The 20105-nt window shown below is 37.9% G+C and overlaps 2 protein-coding genes across 2 annotated transcripts; both read right to left on the bottom strand.

Moving 5' to 3' along the window:
• Nucleotides 1–8144: 8144 nt before the first annotated feature.
• Nucleotides 8145–13265, bottom strand: LOC310940324 (noelin-like; the record flags this gene model as incomplete). The annotated part of the gene is made up of 6 exons (XM_083905263.1): nt 13176–13265; nt 12191–12340; nt 11945–12100; nt 10399–10618; nt 10181–10287; nt 8145–8807 (listed from the first exon to the last, which is right to left on the bottom strand). Exons 1-6 carry the CDS (start codon nt 13251–13253, stop codon nt 8145–8147), a joined length of 1374 nt encoding a protein of 457 aa, XP_083761389.1. The 5' UTR covers nt 13254–13265.
• Nucleotides 13266–15678: 2413 nt separating this feature from the next.
• On the bottom strand, nt 15679–16890 carry pierce1 (piercer of microtubule wall 1; the record flags this gene model as incomplete). Its single annotated transcript, XM_083904637.1, has 3 exons — nt 15679–15873; nt 15946–16024; nt 16796–16890. 3 exons carry the CDS (start codon nt 16888–16890, stop codon nt 15679–15681), a joined length of 369 nt encoding a protein of 122 aa, XP_083760763.1.
• Nucleotides 16891–20105: the final 3215 nt, after the last annotated feature.

The following is a 20105-nucleotide window of genomic DNA, read 5'->3' as shown; positions in this document are numbered from 1 at the left end:
ATGAGTGTGAGGGTTAAATGGTGAATGGTGTGTATTTATATAGCGCTTTTCTGGTCTTGACATGAAGACCAGAAAAGCGCTATACAAATATCGACCATTTACCATCTCAAAGCTGCTTTACACTAGTTTTTCTTCATTCACCCATTCAATGACACTTTCATGCAGCACATCTGTGTGCGGCGCATTTTCTATCACTCATCTTTCATACCCATTCACACACACTCTGTCAGGGGCAACATGGGGTGAAGTGTCTTGCCCAAGAACACATCGGTATGTAGACTAATGGAGCTACGGTGGGTCCTTGTGGACCCCTGTCCTGCATGTTTTCGATGTTTCCTCACACCTGCCATCAGGTGTGTTGGAGCAGAGAAACATCTAAAACATGCAGGACAGGAGTCCACAAGGACCAGGATTGAGAAACACTGCTGCAGATGACAATATCATGTAGCAAATGTGTGTGTCATCTCTCACCTTCTCACGTCTGTTGCACATTTCGGTAACTGAACCACGTTCTCTAATGTTTGAGTTATACACTCTTAGAAATAAAAGTGCTAAGTAGAACCATATAAGGTTCTTCGGCTTGTCCTCATAGGAGAACCCATTTTGGCTCCAGGGAGAACCTTTTTATAAAGGTTCCACCAAGAACTATTGTTTCAAGTAATTAGTGTAACCAAGAACCCTTGAAAATCTCTTTCTTTGGGAAAGGGTTTTTCAGAAGCAAATAGTTTCAGGTAGAACCTCAGCCCTTGTAGAAGGACCTTTTTGGAACCCTTATTTCTAAGAGTACTTGTTCTCATTTCTCATTTAGAGTAAACTGCTCCCCTACAATCATTTCACAAAAAACTGCGACAACCGCAACTGCATAATTCCATATCCGAAACACTTCCTGACTGGTGTACATATATATGTGTGTATATATATATATATATATATATATATATACACAACACAACAACACTGTCCTTACTGGTGTCCCGATACTGTCTCTGAACTGTTTGTCTGTTCCCTCTTAAAAGAACTTGGTGTTGTTCTCATGACTTCAACTGTATTAAAAGGACTTGAAATGGCAGACGCTGCGCGTGCATGTGTGTGTCGGTGTGTGTGTGTGTGTGTGTGTGTGTGTGTGTGTGTGTGTGTGTGTATGTGTGTGTGTGTGTGTGTGTGTGTGTGTGTGTGTGTGTGTGTGTGTGTGTGTGTGTGTGTGTGGGAGAAAGAAAGACACAGGTGGTGAGTTTCAGGCGTGAAAAGCCTTTGGAGATTGTTCAAACCACCAGGGACCAAGGGAAGAAATGTGTTTATTTATTTATTTATTATCTGTCTTCTTATTTCTCGCTCACATAGCCTCACTTTTTAAACCTTTTCTTCATGTACTGCTACTTGCTTTTCCCCGCAACACTCTCTACCCTAGTTGTGTGCATGTAGTGCCACCTAGTGGCCGTTAGCATTCAACACATTTGAAAATAAAATCTTACTACTTGCAAGATTGCACATTTGCAGCAAATGAGTATCTAAATAAACAGTATCTATCTATCTATCTATCTATCTATCTATCTATCTATCTATCTATCTATCTATCTATCTATCTATCTATCTATCTATCTATCTATCTATCTATCTATCTATCTATTTATTTATTTATCTTGGGTAGTAATACAATGTTGTGTTGGTCAAGGTACATCATGACATGTAAACAGTTCTGTCCGAATAAAACAATTATTTTTTTCTAATCATTAAAAAAAACCCTGTGATCCAAGTGAATGGTTTTATAATAATATTCCAGTAAATGACTGGACGTTGATAATATGATAGCAGTGATTTATCTTGCACCTACTGAACAAGGTAATATCAATAAAACTTACTCTGTCATTTATGTTAAAGTCTGTTTTGTTGTTGTTGTTGTTGTTTCTCTTGCCATAGTTAAAAAAATAAGGATTTTGAATTTGGAGTACATGTTTTGTGTTTTACAAAAATGTAAAAACTTTGCATTTGTCAGTTGCTGAAAGTGTAATACATTAACTTTAATAAAAACATTCATTTGTAAAGGCATCTTTTGCTAGCTATTTTAATTTTGGAATATATATATATAATTTATCTTTTTTACATGATCTAAAACAACTTAGAAGTGTGATACTGAAGACCATATTATACCATACTGTGATTACAGCAATAAAACATTTGTGGAGATTACAGTAGTAACATTTAAATAACAGTGCGTGCGTGCACATGCATGTGCATGTGTGTGTCAGGTTTTTGTTTTTTATTTTGCTTTTTTGGGGGGGTTAATCTAGACCTAAAAATGTATTCAAAATAAATATATACTATAAAAAAGAAAAAAATATATAGTTTTTCATGATAATTGTTTCTAATTCTAACACCCATCCTACCATAATTTACCTCAAATAAATGAATACTTGGGTTTTGTAAAAGTTATTTATCAAGAAGTGTCTTTATTTGCTTAAAAAAAAAAAAAAACACAAACATCGAGGTTGGGTTATGGAATCAAAAACATAAGCTATTAAGGCTACTGGTTACAAAAATGGAGTGATCTCTTTAACATTTTACATGCATTCTGTTGAATAATTCATCATCTCCTGCAGTTTGTTCTCTTTTCCTTTTCTCTTTCTTTATTCATGGCATTGTGACGCTATAGAGGCCAAAGTCTGAATGTCTATGAAAAACAAAGACATCACGTACAGTAACAAACCTTTTCAATACAAAGCACAAAGAAGCAGAAATTCAAAAATAAATTGAATCAAATTATCAAAATTTGAAAAAGCATTACAGCATTATGTGAAAATCCCACACTGTATAAACATACTGATAAAATACTTACATAACACAAATATTTGAAATGTGACAGATCCTTATCGTGAATAGAACATGCTATGTGTGATCACTGTTTTTACATCCACCTTAGTCCTCAGTCCTTACAATAAACACAAACTGCCAGACTCTGGTGGGTATGGACGACATGAAATATCACCTTAAATGATTTCAGATAAAACCTCAGTAAACACAAATGTTATCACGGTTGTGCTGTGGAAGCAGCTGAGTGTCAGGATTGGAGCTGAAAGTCTGGATTCTCCTTTATAAAACAGGGGAAGTGGTTAATGCTAAATGATCGTGATGGCCACACATTCACCCATTCACATGCATATTTATTAAGGAACATATACTGTATATGCAGTGCTTTTTCTATCACACATCATTCATCAGTGGTGTAATGTAACTAAGAAATAACACTGTTGCTGAACCTGTTTTTTATTATTCTTAAAGGTGTAATGTAATAAATCTAAAGCAACTGGCCATAAAATCCTCCTAATATGTCCCAGACTCAGGAATAATAATCATATAACAAACTGAACTCCCCACCAACAAAAGTACAGCCAAAATATTCACATTAAAAAAAACCTTTTGCAGACCATAAATCATGTCTATGTTTTGAAATCATGTTTTGGCATGTGGCGCCACCTACCGCCATCTACCAATCACTGCAGTCAGTTGAGTCTCAGCTGCCGAGCAACCACAGGTTGCCATTTACGACTGAGCTACAATGGCGGAGAAAACAAATTTTCGGTATTTTGGATTTGAGTGTAGTAACCGTTTTTGGTCACATTCTTACATATGTCTTTAAGGCTCTGATGACCTTCTTTGTTTTACATTAAAGGGGACATATTATGCAAAATCAAATTTTTAATCATTTCAATTCTTATATTTGGGACTCTGCCTATCAATAGGCAAAGTTTGAGAAAAGATGACTCAGTCAGCTCTCGTGGACCTACGCTTTGTCCCTAAAACACGTGAGAGTGCTGGCGAGGGCAACGGTATCCGAAAACCGGAAGTCCTTGAAAAGTTCTATTCTTGGCTCCACGGTGCAGCACAGAGTCTTACACAAACTTCCAGCCTCAGAGGATTTATCTGTTCAGTGGATAAATGTTATATATGACGGCAATGTGCCTGCTAGAGCCTGCAAATGATCACTTTTCCAAATGCTAACTGCTGTTAGCTCCTAGTAGCCTCTGAGGCTGATGTCATTTCCTGTCCCATAAGTTTCATTTTACTTTTTTTTGAAGGTGGACCTAAAGAGATACTACTAAACCTGCTAACCCTAACTTGGAGAAATAGGGTATAATATGTCCCCTTCAATGCTCCACGTTTAATGTGGAGAAATATCTTCATAATTGTCAAAATTCTCCCATTGACTGCAACTTTTACAATCAATTCTTAAAATAAATATAAAATCTAGTGAAGACTTTTACTCAAGTCCAATAGACTTGCAATGGGTGACTTTAACCTCTACGGGAGTATTTTCTGATGAAGTACTTGTACTTCAGTGTCATCGACACATACTGTTAACACAGCCACTGGAAGCAGTGTGTGTATGTTAAGAGTCCCATCAGCATGCAGATTAAAGGAGCCAGTATTTGACCTTTAGAAGGCAAAACACCTTACCTACTGATAGGAACCATAACCAACAATGTACAGAAGCTGAGAATGGTATCTACCAAACATAATGATCAGAGTCATTCCACAGCACAGACAATTTCAACAAACAACTATTCACATTTGCAATGTGGAGTCTGTGCTGAGTCTGTGCTGAGCCTGCACGTCTCTAGATTGTGGGAGGAAGTGGGAGAACATGCAGTTGGCCAACAATGGTAACCACTGCAGCTCCATGCCGCCTCCTCAGTCCCTCATGAATATAAAAAAGGTACATGTGGTTCCTGTGGAGAATGGAGGCAGTTCTCACAAACAATACAGTGTGGCTCACAGCTTCTGTGGCTGTTTATGCAAAAAAAAACAAAAAACAACTGAGATTAAGTGGTCAGACATGGGGTGGACCACTTAATCTACAGGATATAGGCATGTATGTAGCAGGCGAAATCAAACTATTGTTAAATTATAATCATCAGAAAGGCTTGAAACCAGTTCAATGTTGAGTATAATTTCCAGGTCAATTAATGACTATCGTTTTGAGATGAAGACCCTCTTTTCAAATGTGACACTGTTACGTCACTTCATATGTGACAAATGCAATCCCTCCATCTCTTTAAGGCTCCACCCATATAGACACATGTTTTATCGCATTTGTTGTCCCTTTTTTAAGTAACAGTGTAGGAGGATGTGTATATGAAGCTGATGTGTAAGACATCTGTATCTGAAACTGCTCAAAAGCTTCCAAAGTGGGTCAGATTTCCAGCAGATTCCAGGGATTGTTTTTTTGAAGTGTTGTCATATTAATAACTGACTTTGTGCATTGCCTAGGTCCTGGCAGACTTGTGCTCAGTAAAAAATATGGCTGCCAGTGGGAATACAAGAAAAAATACATTTTTGTTAAACAAAAGGCTCCAAGGAGCCCCCGAAGTCACATGAGAAAAAAAAGAAAAGATTGAGATCTCGACTTTCAAAGCCAACATCTCGCAATGCCTTTTTGTTCTCATGTCATTTTTTAACTCGAGATCCCAAGGTTGAAAGTGGAGATCTGGAGTTTGAAAGTCGAGATCTTGACTTTTAAAGTCGAGATCTTGACTTTTAAAGCAGACATCTTGCAATGCTTTTGTTTTCTCAAGTCACTTTTTTTTCTCAAAAAATTGAAAGATCTCGACTTTCAAACCTGAGATCTCGAGTTTAAAAAAAGTTGGAAAGTCGAGATCTCGCAATGCTTTTTTTTCCTCATCATTTTGTCTCAAGTCTATGATATCTCAAGAATATATGGCCTGCTTTATCTTTACACAGACATTTTGTGTCAATATTTCATACAATCACACTTCAAAAAAATCTGAATGACAACTTGAAGAGATGGACTGAACACCGAGCCTAAAACTTTGTTGCTGATGGAAATGCTTGATAAGAGAGACGTTGTATTGCTCTATAATACACAACGGTAAAAAGTCATTATTACTTCTGAATAACTGTGGCTTATATTTTTAAGTAAGAAAATGTCACAAACAGACACAAATCTAATCATAAAAACAAGTTGCAATCTTAACTGTCAAAAGAATAGTTTAAATGTTTTGTGTGCGTGTGTTCTTGTATTGGTGTCTTTGTGAGGACCAATAAACTTATAAACCATAATGAGTGAGGACAGTTTGGCTGGTCCTCAACTTATGTCCCCCTTTAAAATAACTTTTTGAGTGTTGAGACTTTTTTATGGTTAGGGTTAGAATTAATTTAGGATAAGAGTTAAGGTTAAGCTAATTAGTTGTGATGATTAAGATTAGGGTAAGGGGCTAGGGGATGCATTATGTCTTTGAGTATCCTTATTACGAATTCTGTGTAAATGTGTGTTGTGTGTGTGTGTGTGTGTGTGTGTCTGTGTTCTTGTATCAGCGTGTTTCAGTCGTGTCAAGTTCATCTGTGTCAAAAGTGTAAGTTGTTGTCATTAAAATATCAAGAACAAGTTCTAAATTTATAGTATTTTTTTAAAGTATTTTTCTTAAAAAAGACATCAAAGATCTAAGTTAACAGTCCAACACATGGGGACACACCCCAGGACAGAGAAATGATGAAGGAGGATGAATTTAGCCTAGCTTCTATAGCAAGCATTTTAGCATTTAATAGCTAAACTGGATATCTATTACAGATATCTGTATTTCAATTCCACAATGACATTCTTCCTATCCACAATTGTTATTTCAGATATCCAAGGAGAAATTACGTCACTTTTGCCATTCATGTGTATTGGGCTTTCATTGTCAGATATTCATAATGATATTCTGGATATCTAGAATGAACATTCTGGATATCTGCAATAGAACTCTTACTATGAGAAACTCCCATTTCAGATATCTTCAATCTAATTGTTACTAGTCATAATAACATGTATGGTAATTGTAATGAAACTGCAGTTTCCTAACCCACTGAAGTGGCGTCATTTGTCTGAGAAAGAATGACATTGGGGATAGGAAGAATGTCATTGTGGATATCTGAAATTGAAAGCCCAATACACATGAATGGCAAAAGTGATGTCATTTGTCCTAGGAAGAATGACATTGTGGATAGGAAGAATGACATTGTGGATAGGAAGAATTGAATTACAGATATCTGTAATACATATCCAGTCTAGCTATTAAATGTTAAAACGACTTGCTATAAGCTTCTCTTAAAGACTTGGGTCAGGGTCTGTCACAACAAAGAACAAATCCAATGTCTTACACCCCCGGGTCTGTCTGATTACTGTCTTAACAAGTTTTTTACATGTTTATTGAACATGTGTAAAATTTAACCTATGATGTAAAATTTAACCTATGACTATGAGACACAAAAAGACAGAAGAACAAGGATAAAAAAAAAAAACAAGTAGAAACTTTCCATACCAGTGGCTCAGAACAACCATCTGAATGAATTCATGAATTCAGTTTAAATTTATCCATGATTTGAGATGATATTCCAATTAAAAGTGCCTACTCATAACAGGCAATGTATTTAATTTATTTAATTTATTTAACAGTGAGTGCATTGACTCAGAGCAGCATCTCTGGTCCTGAACTGGTCACCTCAAACGAGTAAATCAGACAGACATGGAGTGTTTTGGACAGTGATTTTCCTTTTTCCTTTTGCTCTTTGAGAACATTGTCTTTGTCCGATTGCAATCCGAGCAATCCGTGAAATGACGTTCCCACACAACTAAACTGCACTCTAGAATTACATTTCATAAGGAACATACTGTATTTTCAAAGATTATCTTTGTTTTTGGCATATAACCAATAGTGAAATTATAATTAACAGGTTTTTGAGATTCAAATTCTCACCAGGAAGATGTTGAGTTGGTGGTGTCATGTAACAACACGTCTGTGTGAGACTGAAACGATACCAAATGTAGGAAGATTTGTTGTGGGTTGTTACTGGATTATGAAGAACATTTGACGTGTTTCTATGGAGAGCAGGATGTCAATTTCCGTGTATTTTTAATAATACACCAACTCAACTAAGAAAATACATTATTTTATCTTAGCCTTTGCCAGATGCTTTATGTCCATAAACCTAATCACATTCAAAACACAACCAAGAATGTAGTTTAATTTGTGGGAAGGTATTTTTGGAGGGCAAGGTTGCAACAATACATACTGAATTGTGCTTTAATTTTACCGTACAACGTGGCTGCATGTACTATTATAGGGGACATAGGTTTTTTTTGTTTAGTTTTACTGTATAATGTGATAAAGTGTAACATTATAAAGGACTTGGTGGCCATTGTTCCAGGCGTAAAGGGCCCTCTCTCTGGGGTTGTAGTCAAGCATGGACAGGTGACTGTATTTATTAGTCAGAGGGATGTCGATGTACTCGTACGTGGAGGAGTTGGTGGAGTATGCGTAATACACTTTGGTTCCACCTGAATACCCATTAGTAACATACAGGGTTCCACAGATCATGAACGCCTCACCAGCGCTGCGTTTAGGGTGGTTGGTGGTCCAGCTGCGGATGATCTGCAGAGTGTTTGGGTTTAACTGACTTAGGACAATATTTCCAGCATTCTGATTGGTCGCATAAACAGCCCAGAGCCCGCCCTCATCTACCATGAGGTCAATATCTGAGTGGCCCCCCCAGGAGTAATGGTACATGTTGTTATAGCCAGCAAAGTCAAGCTGCCGTGAGCGACTGATGAGTGATGTGCTGAGGTCAAACTTGATGATGGTGTGACTCTGGAACTTGTTGTAGTAAATGGAGCCATTATAAACAACCTGACCAGTGCCGGACCAAGGGTGAGGCAGACGGTGAGAGGTGAAGTTGTCAGTCGACATGAAGTCGTACATAGACTGATATTCCCTTACAAAGCGGTTGTTATGGTAACCATCCATGTACCAAACCTGTAGGGGCAGAAACCAAATCAATAATGAAATATTTGATGCAAAATGTTTTATTTATTTGTGCTGCTGTTATTGTGATGAATTGTGTTCCATAAAAAAAAAGATGTGAATATGTTGATGTATACAGTAAACAAGATTTTGTAACATGTGCCTGGAGGGCATTGTTGAGTTAAAGCCTCTGTGCTGGTGAGGGTGTTTGCCAGAACTCTGCGGATGTGAAGTGAAACAGCCTTTGGCGAGTCACAGTTCCATGTGCAATGAAGCATTGTTACATTTCTTATTTATCCTCTCCCTCTAATCTTTTGCTTTATATTGTTGGAACCAGCACTCAGGTCAACATGACCCAATATTCCTAGATCTTCCGGTCTTGTCCTTACATGACATTCTGAGAAAGGTAAGCCGTGTTACACAATGGTTCCTGGTTAAAGAGCTTCTTACTTATCCGAAACATTAGCATTTCAGTTTGTCTTAAAGGAGTCATATTATACCCTATTTCTCCAAGTCAACCTAGTTTCCTGGTGTCCTAATGAACATGTCTGTGACATGCTTTGGTCAAAATACCATAAGCATGAAGCACCACAGCAGTTCAATCACCCTGCCAAAACAGCCCTGTTCAGAACGCTCTGTTTAGTAGTATCTCTTTAGGTCAACCTTAAAAAAAAGTAAAACGAAACTTAAGGGACAGGAAATGACATCAGCCACAGAGGCTACTGGGAGCTAACAGCAGTTAGCATTTCGAAAAGTGATCATTTGCAGGCTCTAGCAGGCACATTGCCGTCATATATGACATGCATCCAGTGGATAAATCCTCTGAGGCTGGAAGTATGTGTAGAACTCTGTGCTGCACTGTGGAGCCAAGAATAGAACTTTTCGCGGAACATTTCTAGTTTTCGGATACTGTTGCCCTCAACAGCACTCTCACATGTTTTACAGACAAAGCGGAGCTCTGCGAGAGAATTCCAGGAATTTAGCGCATTGTGACGTCCCAATGAGTGCAGAAGTCAACATCGCATGTTTTATCTCCTGTACTTAGACTGAGGAAGACCACAAAAACACGAGTGAGTCATCTTTTTTCACACTTTGCTGACTGATAGGACTCCCAAATATAAGGATTTATGATTAAAAGGTTGATTTTGCATAATATGGGACCTTTAACAGGCAAAAACATTGGCAGTTATCCAAAGATCCTAACAACCATGTCCAACTGTCCTGACCTTTGACCTTGTGCAAGGATGCTCTATGCACTATGTAACTAGCATCTTCTAAATAAAATGTTGCTTCACTAAAGGCTGTTCAACTTCACATCCGTCTTCATTGTCAGTTTTTTCCTTCACATCATTTGCTGCTAAAGATGTTTTGTTGTTGAGACTCACTCTGTTGTCTCCAGTCGTAGCCAGTGGGTCAGTCATCCATGATCCGAATCGGGATCCAGACGTTTTGATGGTGATTGGCTCAGAAATTCCTGTCAGCTTCCCACAGGCTGAAACATAAAGACTCACACATTGACAACGTAGCTGGGATTTCTTCGGGTGAATGAAGTTAAGTTTCTGTTGCTCAAACGTTTCAGCTCTTTAATATGTTGTTTACTCACCCAGCCTCTGCATGCAGGCCTTCAGTCGGTCCTCCAGAGTCATCACTCGACTATGGAGCTCCTGATAATCCAGTCCTCCCATTTGTTCCTGCAGTGATCCCAGCAGCTCTGTCACATTTGCTGCCTCCTCCTTAAAGTGTTGGACCAGCAGAGCGTCGGCTTTGTAGGCTTCGAGGACCGGGATCAGAGGACGTAACTCCTCCATTTTTGCTTTGATGGACTGAACGAGACATAGAGACAGAGGACTTGGAGCAAAATACTGGAAGTTCTTGTCTGTAGTGGAATTGTGAATCTCGTCTGCACTTTTCTGTTACTCGCTTGCTAACTTCTCTGCTTCAGCAGACTTGAACAGCAGCTATCATTAGCATCAGAATGCTAGCTGACGCTAACGCTAACTAGTACAAGCAGTGAATAAAAGGTGCTGATGAGGAATTGCCTGCTGTGGGTTTAGTACAGCAGGCAGGTATTTAACTTCTATGCTGTATATTATGTTTAAGGTTTATAATGTGAGTTATTTACAGTGTAATGTATTTTTTTTTTTACTAAGCTTATACGTTTCAAAAAAAAAAGTTATTTACAGTATTTTATTGTTCTATATATTTATATTGTCTTATAATGTGGGTTAGTTACAGTGTAATATATATTTCTTTACTAAGTTTATATAGGTTTTTTTTTAAGTTATTGACATTATTTTATTCTTTACATATATCTTTTCACATACTTTATTTATTTTCAAAATTACAAGGTTTTTCCATGTTATTTCACTCATTTAGAATAAAAAAATGTTTTGACTTAATACATTTTTCGTTAGTGTCAGATTATTTATAACATAACAATGATGAACACTGAATTTTTGCTTAGGGCCCCAACACACTCTAGAATAGCCTCTGCTTTCATTGCACATATATGTATATAACCTGAAGCATGTTTCCACGTTCATATGTTTCATTTGACCAAAACAGGATCATGTCACCAACTGGACTACGTGTGAACGGTGGACACGTCTCCACCAATTATTGGAGAAAGCCAGATTGTCCCTACCAATATTAGAAAATGTGCATATGTGTGTGCGAATGCTGTGAGACGAGAGCGAGCGGATCATATGAGCATCAGTGAAAGCATCACAGGCGAGTGGAAATCTCACTTCAAGTCACAGAGACGACACATCACAACATACATCATCTCAAGGCTCTGTACATAGACAACATCATGCAGAGCAGAGAAACCCAACAAATCACACAATGAGCTAACACTAGGCATCAGTGGAGAGAAAAAAAAACAGAAGAAGAAGAAATCTCTGACAGAACCAGACTCAAAGATGTGCAGCCATCTGCCTCAACCGGTTAGGGTGAAAGGAAAAATGGGGGACAGAGGAGAGGTGGGGGACAAGAGGGAGATGAGGTAGAGACAGAAGAAGGAGACCAGGAGCAGATATACAACAACTGTCTCTATATTTCATGCAGAGATGGCCTGAGATGTTGATCTGTAGTGTGATGTCGCAATTAAATACATGCTGGACCTTCTATCATTATGAGGCGGGAGGTACCTTGAACTGTCTGGCAATGTTGGTTTCATGTCCATCCTCCACCAGTTTGAACTTGTTTTCCAGATCTTTCAGCTGAACTTCCATTTTCTCCACAAACTGCAGATCTTTCTGAGTGCGCTGGTCCAACACCTCAATAGACTGACTCATGTTCTGCACCTGGAAAACAGCAGAATCACTCACACATTTTAGTTGTTATGGAAGCATTGTTATCAGTAGTGGTATTCGCAGTGCAGTAGTATTTCATACCCTTTCAAGCAGGTGTCTGAGCTGTTTGGTTCGAGCATCTCTGGAGCAAACTGTCATCTGAGGAGCGACCACGGTGCAAACACAGCGACCTTCGGTGTCCTGAGCCGAGCTGTACACCTGCCAGCCTTCCTCAGGTGCTGCTGGACCCACCTGTGAGACAGGATGTCAGAAGAAGGCACAATCACAACCCTGAACCCCCACAGACTTTGGTGATGTCAACTGCTTTGTGCTTGAGAGCACAGAAAGACAGAAAGGGCTAAAATGATAAATGTGAATGTCAGAGTTTTCTACCCCTGAAAAAACCACAAATGTGGCTTCATTTGTTGAGCTTTGGACTTTTATTACACGTTGTTTAATTTCTGTCAATTTACAGAGTAGAAATAATAAATTGACTATATACTATAAATACTATAAATGTACTCTTTTGAACAATATGTCATCACATAAATGGTCAATTAATGAACTGAATCAGGCATTTATATATATTTATATACATTTATATATATATATGTATATATATATATATATATATACATATAAAACAACAAACCAGAAATGTCAGGAACAGGAAGTGGTTTGTGCAGTGTGGTTTGTGTTGGCCACCCTCTACAGTCTGTATCACACACTGATTTATTCATGTACTATGCATTCGATTTTTTTATTGTTAAAGGAACAGATCCAAGATTTCTTTATTTTAAAAAAATCCTTAATATTCCAATGATTTTAGACATTTTTCTTAATGTTAAAGAGTAATGTTTGACTCTTCATGTACAAATTCAGATATGTTTTCTATCCTAATAAGAGCTCAGTGATGCGAGGGCGGTTGCCACAATTAATATTACATCAAAACGTGTTCCATATATCAAGTTTTTTTTTATCAAACATGAAAATATAAAAGTATAAGACAGAGGTTTCACACAGTGTGTGACTATAGAATAGAATAGAATAGAATAGAATAGAACAGAATACAATAGAATAGAATTACCAGGGTGAATTGTGATCCAAAGAGCAGCAGCAGCAGAGAAACATGGAGCAGATTTTCTTCAGACTCCATCTGGTTCATCTCCTCAAACAACAAACATCCACAGCCTCCCGGTTTTCTCTGTTAACCTGCTGGTTCAGTTTCTGGTTAACCTGGTTATTAGCGTGGTTGTAAGGCTGGTTGTTAACCTGGTTATCTGTTGCGTTATGTATGCTTCCCTCCTCCTGCTTCGCTGATGCGACGCCAAAAATCACCCGAGTGGAAACAAGATCCTCCACCTCCTTCTGGTGTGTGTGTATGTGTGTGTGTGTGTGTGTGTGTGTGTGTGTGTGTGTGTGTGTGTGTGTGTGTGTGTGTGTGTGTGTGTGTGTGTGTGTGTGTGTGTGTGTGTGTGTGTGTGTGTGTGTGCGTGCGCGTGCAATGATGTCACAGCCTGGCTGGTGAACAGATCTGAGCAGCAGGAAGAGGAGGAGCTGTCCATAGTGCTGAAAGAGGGGGTGTACTTAGCGTTCTCTTCCTCTCTCTCTCTCTCTTCATGTGTGTGTGTGTGTGTGTGTGTGTATGCATGTGTGTGTCTGCAGGAAGCCATTTGGCCTGAGGCAACAAATTGTCGGCTCTTTTGTGGAATATTTGTTTCTGTTTTAAAAGCACTGAAATGTTCTACTTTAATACCAACACAAATGAAATTTAAAAAAATTTAAAAAACAGTCATGTTTGAGTGTATAAACGTGTGCGTGTCTGTGAGAGAGAACTGTGTATATGGCATATTAGAGAAACGTTATATTAAGAAACTTAAGGAGAAACAGTTAAAAAGAAACAAGATTCGGAGGATAGAAAACATCTTTTGAATTAATCATTTTCCTTCTTTGGTTGTCATGGAAACAGAGAGAGAGAGAGAAAAAGAGGGGGACAGATGGTCCTCAGCAGGGTTAAAAATATACATCAAACATACACATATTTGGGGTATAGTTCAGTCGGTAGAGCTGGCTCCCCGTACTCGGCCACAGGGCCCATTTGCAGTGACCTGGGTTTGATAGTTCAACATCAGCTTGTATGATAATGAATCAAATTTAAAATGATATATTTGTCTACACCCTTTCAAGGCCTCCATCCCATGTCCAGGTGGGAGAGTCCACTTCAAAAAACATGACATGATAAAGTACAGACATGAAAGAGAGTGTCTGGAGTTTTCCTTTGACCTTTACCCCATGAATTTTCATGTGTCCTTGTTTTAAAAAGTCAATCTCAGATTTTGTCCTGTTTATTGGGAGTTTCACCTAAATTCAGCTGATCTTCAGTATTATTTTTCGGCATAATATGTATTGGTTTTAAAATGTATTATTTTCTGAAGATGTTGTTTTGGGCTGCAATGATTTAGAGATTATTGATTCATAACTGAATTAATTAATCAATAAAGTAATTAAGTAATTAATTAAGTAATTAATTAACTATTTTCAGGGTCCCTGTATCTTCCCACCTGGAGTTCCACAGCGGGGACACTGACCACCACCACCCCGCCTCCCTGGAGCCCCAGAACGGATACAACAAGCACCACACACACACTCCCTGGAGCTCCACTTTACTTTTTTCGCATTTTTACACATTTTTCACACTATTGACATAAATATTAACTCTTTTACATTATTTTCACTTTCCTATTTTCCACATTTTCACAAAACTCTGTGCCCCTCTGGAGGTCCACAGCAGGGACAAAAAACACTACCAGTCCACCGCCCTGGAACCCCAGAGCGGATACTTGCATTCATCATTCAAAATTGGATTAAACGGGAAAAACTCATTATCCTTTTTTCATTTCAGCACGGAAATCGGAAAAACCAGTCATTATCCGTTTTTTCATTTTGATTTTGTACATGAATATTTAGAAAACAAGTTGTTTTTTTAGTTTTTTATTTATGGTTTTATTTTAAAGCTCACAGAGAGTGGTCCTGTTGCACATATATGTTAGTTATGGAGGTCTACTTACATACATTAACTAGTTTTTATGGTCAAAAACCTCCTAGTTGCTGTAAACAAGCCGATAGAAATCCTCTTTTCTGACGGTGTTTCATTCATTACATTAGAGTATATATGATTGTTAACAATACAATACAATACAACTCCAAAGGGTTGATTGTGGAGTTAAGACCAGCTAAATTTGTATTGTACATTATGACATTTGTAATTAATTTTTGAAACAGCTCTGATCTCTTACTTTATTACTGTTTTATTTTATATTCATCTCATATCCCTGAACCTTGATTTCCTGCAGTCTTCATGTCAAATATTAAGAGATAAAGAGATGAATTAACAACCAACTGTTAACATAAAGAAGTCAGTCACACTACTGTCATTGTCGCTGCAGTTTAATGAATGTTTCACTTTCACATCTATAATTAATCATCACAGCTTTTAGCAGTTTAACAAAAGAGAGTTTGAAAGGATTCGATTTTAGATTCTTCTAATATATACGGTCCAATCCGATGTGTAAGAGGTGATCGACAACTTGTTACTTGTTTCCATCCTGCTCTTTGTTTTGGTTGACATGGTGATGCAAATAACCTAGGTTGGATTTTTTGGTCTGGGTTGCCATGGGAGCCGTCACTCTGCTGCTGTCTGCAGACGTGTTGAAGCCCTGATCGCGATACATCCCACTCCTCAGCATCGCCTGGGAAAACTTCCGGGACATCCCTCTGTACTGCGTCTGAGAACACACAGTTGTCATGGCGACGTCGTTGATTCTAATAAATATGCAGAGTAAGGCTCCAAGTCTCACCTGTATCTCATGGACAGTTGGTTTCTTGCTTCCATAGGTTTGGTTGGTTGTTCGATATAACGGGTTATTATTCGGCTGACTGAAATGAAAAGATAAAACATGTTAATCTGTCATATTATTATTGGTTCTTAATCACAATGGGATGTTTTCCTGGTTAAATGAGCATGCGCTAAATCAAATTTGTATTGAACGATTAGTATAATAATATGTAAGATATGCAAATACAGTTCAAATCAGGTACAAAAATTAAATGAATAAACTGACTACACCAGTGGTTCTCGCGTACCACATGTGTATTGGGCTTTCAACTTCAGATATCCACAATTACATTCTGGATATCTGCAATAGAACTCTTACTATGAGAAACTCCCATTTCAGATATCTTCAATCCAATTGTTACTAGTCATAATAACATTCACAGTAATTGTAATGAAACCGCACTGAAGTGACGTCATTTGTTTGAGGAAGAATGATATTGTGTTTAGGAAGAATGTCATTGTGGATAGGAAGAATTGAATTACAGATATTTGTAATACATAACCAGTCTAGCTATTAAATGTTAAAAGCTTGCTATAGGAGCCAGTGTTCTGTTGTAAAGGTAGTAATAGTAGTAGTAGTGTAGCATTATCAGGCCTTAAAGACAACAATACAAGTGCATTAAGTAACAACAATATTAAGCAGCAACAACACTAACAATAGTTGTACAAAAGTACTACATGAATCATTGTAGTACTGGCATTTAGTACTAACAGAAGCAGTGATCTGTCGTTCAGACTCTTAACAAAACATCCTTGCTAAATTAGCTTAACTCACTTAACTTGTAATACTATTATAACCAATCACACATTACCTGTAACCAAGAAAACAGTCTGGGTTGTTGAATCTGAACGGAAGATTTGGATCCGTCCTGTAAAAATGGCAGGTTTGAACTCTCTGCTCCTCCATGACTGACTGAGTAAGTTACCATGGTCGTGACAACACAACCGTTACCATGGAGACACACAATGCTTCCCCCTAATGCCCAGCGACTCCCTCCTGTGTGTGTTTCCTTGTATCCACTCACTCAGAGAACCAATGAGCACATGAGAAGCAGATGGGAGGCAGGAAGTAAAGGCATAAATTAACTTGGCTTCAAAATAAAAGAGGAAATACACTTAGCTTAGTTTAGCATAACATGATATTATCAATATAATAATAAGCTGACAATAAATGTTCAGTGTGTACAAAAATATTATAGCAAATCCAATTCTTTGGATTTATTGAACAGATCATTTCAAGTATATATTTATTAATCATTGTTTCGGGGGTATTGTGACTGTGTTATATTTTATATGTAATGTAAATAACTACAGTTGTGATTTAAAAAAGACAGTTAATTACATATGTTCAGTGTGTAAACAATTTGTGAAAAAAAATCAATGAGGACAAATAACAAGTGTCTGATTTAGAATGTACTTTATTTTGAAAGTTTAACATACAGGAAGTTGTAAAGAGCAAGAGCTATCCCACATCTCAATAAAAAAATGTGATAAATAACTGATCAATAGCTAACTCTAAAATAAAAAAAAGGTTCACATTTCACACAATCAATCAACGTGATAATTGATCAAGAAGCAGTGGGTGGAGCTAATATGGGCTGGTTAAATCAGATGGGAGGGGTTAATATCAGCGGATTTACAGAGGATAGGTTTACAGTTTATATTTACAAACTCGTCACTTTACACTGTAACCTGACATCAGGCTCACCCACAGTGATGTCACAGTGATGTCACAGCGCAGCTGAAGCAAACAATGACAACTGTTTTAGAATTTTCCTTAAAATCACATGATTGTTTTCATGTTTTCATGTTTAAATGTTTACATTTTAAAATTTCATCTCAGATCAGTTTGTCAGTGAATCTGAAAAACGAATGCATTCATATACAGAAAAGTTTCACTTTATAAATGCTTAAAGCACAAAAACGACGTTTTTAATTCAGGGCACAAAATATGAAAGGTTTAAGTTTTCCAAAAATGTAGGGCCCGGGCACCTACTGGTGCTTTTTTTATGATTATTTTTATTAATTTTATTATTATTTACACATTTTCTTCACCTACAATTAATGACTTGATGATCACGACAAAACTTAAATAATCCTGCACTCACACACGTAGGTCGCTTCTGACACATGGTGCTGGAGACAGCATTAAAAAGGTTTTCATGTTAAAATTTGCTAATGTTGCGAAAGCGCTAGCGATGTGGTAGCCCCCATTGTTGGGTGCGTGACGTCTCTCAAGAAGCACAGCCTTGTTCAAGAGCTGGTGTGGACGGAGTTGTGTTTGAGTTTTAACTCTTTAAAGGAGTCATATTATACCCTATTTCTCCAAGTTAACCTAGTTCCCTGGTGTCCTCATGAACATGTCTGTGACATGCTTTGGTCAAAATACCATAAGGATGAAGCACCACAGCAGTTCAATCACCCTGCCAAAACAGCCCTGTTCAGAACGCTCTGTTTAGTAGTATCTCTTTAGGTCCACCTTAAAAAAAAAAGTTAAATGAACTTAAGGGACAGGAAATGACATCAGCCACAGAGGCTACTGAGAGCTAACAGCAGTTAGCATTTGGAAAAGTGATAATTTGCAGGCTCTAGCAGGCACATTGCCATCATATATAACATGTATCCACTGGACAGAAAATCCTCTGAGGCTGGAGGTTTGTGTAGGACTCTGTGCTGCACTGTGGAGACAAGAATATGAACTTGGCGGACTTCTGTTTTTCAGATACCGTTGCCCTCGCCAGCACTCTCGCGCGTTTTACGGACAAAGCAGAGCTCCATGAGACAACAATTCCAGGAAATTAGCGCATTGTGACGTCCCAATGAGTGTGGAAGTCAACATTACGTATTTAATCTCCTGTACTTAGACTGAGGAGGACCACAAAAACATGAGCGAGTCATCTTTTTTTCACACTTTGCCGACTGATAGGGCCTCCAGAGTCCAAAATATAAGGATTTAAATTATTAAAAAGTTGATTTAGCATTTAATGGGACCTTTAACGTAATTTAATAGGCAAGCACCTCATCAAAGTGACCCATGCAGCACACAAGGCAGGCAAAGCAAAGCAACTCATTCACAATGTCACTTGGCACATGTGATTCTTCCCATTCAAAAGCCATGTTTCCATTATGGTACAGTTCAGTTTGGTGCAGTACGGTACGGTTAAGCCCTGCGTTTTGTAGCGTGAAGTCGTACCGGTGCGACGGCAGCAATTGACAACATCGAATGCGACACAGCAGACAACGGACAACAACGGAGGACATCCAACAGCTGTTTTTTTTCCTGCTTGATTTGTGGCTGTTTGTCTCAACAAGACGTCAAGCTTTGTATGAGAATATATGGCGGGTTTTTCTGACTGTCATGAGTGGAGCCAGTCTGGACTGTACCATTAGCCTGGTACCCAAAGGGAAGGGTACTGAAAAATAGAACAGTTGGTGGTGGTTACATTTTTTGTATGATTCCGAATAGAAACATAAACATATGTACCATACCGAACTGTTCCACTCGGTGGAAACATGGCTTAAGTGAATGAGTCGTGTTTCCTGAAGCATCCAACAAACTGATACAGATCATCTTGTATTAATTCTGACATTTTTCAGTGTTAGCTATATCACTTTTTTTCCTTTTATGGGTTATTGATGAGCTGACAAATTGATGTTGATCGATCAACTAAGTCATTAATTTAGCATTTCACAATTCAGAAAGTGAGTCAAATTACAACAGATCCATAAAAACAAAAAAAAACAGAAACACATTCAATAACAAAGACCGATGAGTGATAACCAATTACCCAAACTTTTCAGGACTAGTTTCTGGTTGAAAACAGGTCAAAACCACAGAAACTAAAGAGCTAAAATTATATATTATAAAGTGTATCAGTTTGATGAAGTTAAACTCGCCATCTGATTTTTACTGATCATTACTAATATTTAAGCGTATCTGTTCACTTTGGGACCTGTCTAATATCTGATTAATTTATTTTTGCTTGTCACGAATCGACAAATTGAGATCAAGATATCTGAGAAATTAAACTGTCCAATGAAAAGCTGTTACCGCACTTCCTCTGAGCTCTTTCCTTTACATCACTTCCTGTGGCGAGATGTCCTCATTGGTCGGTTACTGCG

This window comes from Microchirus variegatus (assembly GCF_963457635.1).
Source record: "Microchirus variegatus genome assembly, chromosome: 18".
NCBI classification, from domain to species: Eukaryota; Metazoa; Chordata; class Actinopteri; order Pleuronectiformes; family Soleidae; genus Microchirus; species Microchirus variegatus.
Note: the sequence above shows the minus strand (reverse complement) of the source record. Positions and strands in the feature narration are given on the sequence as shown.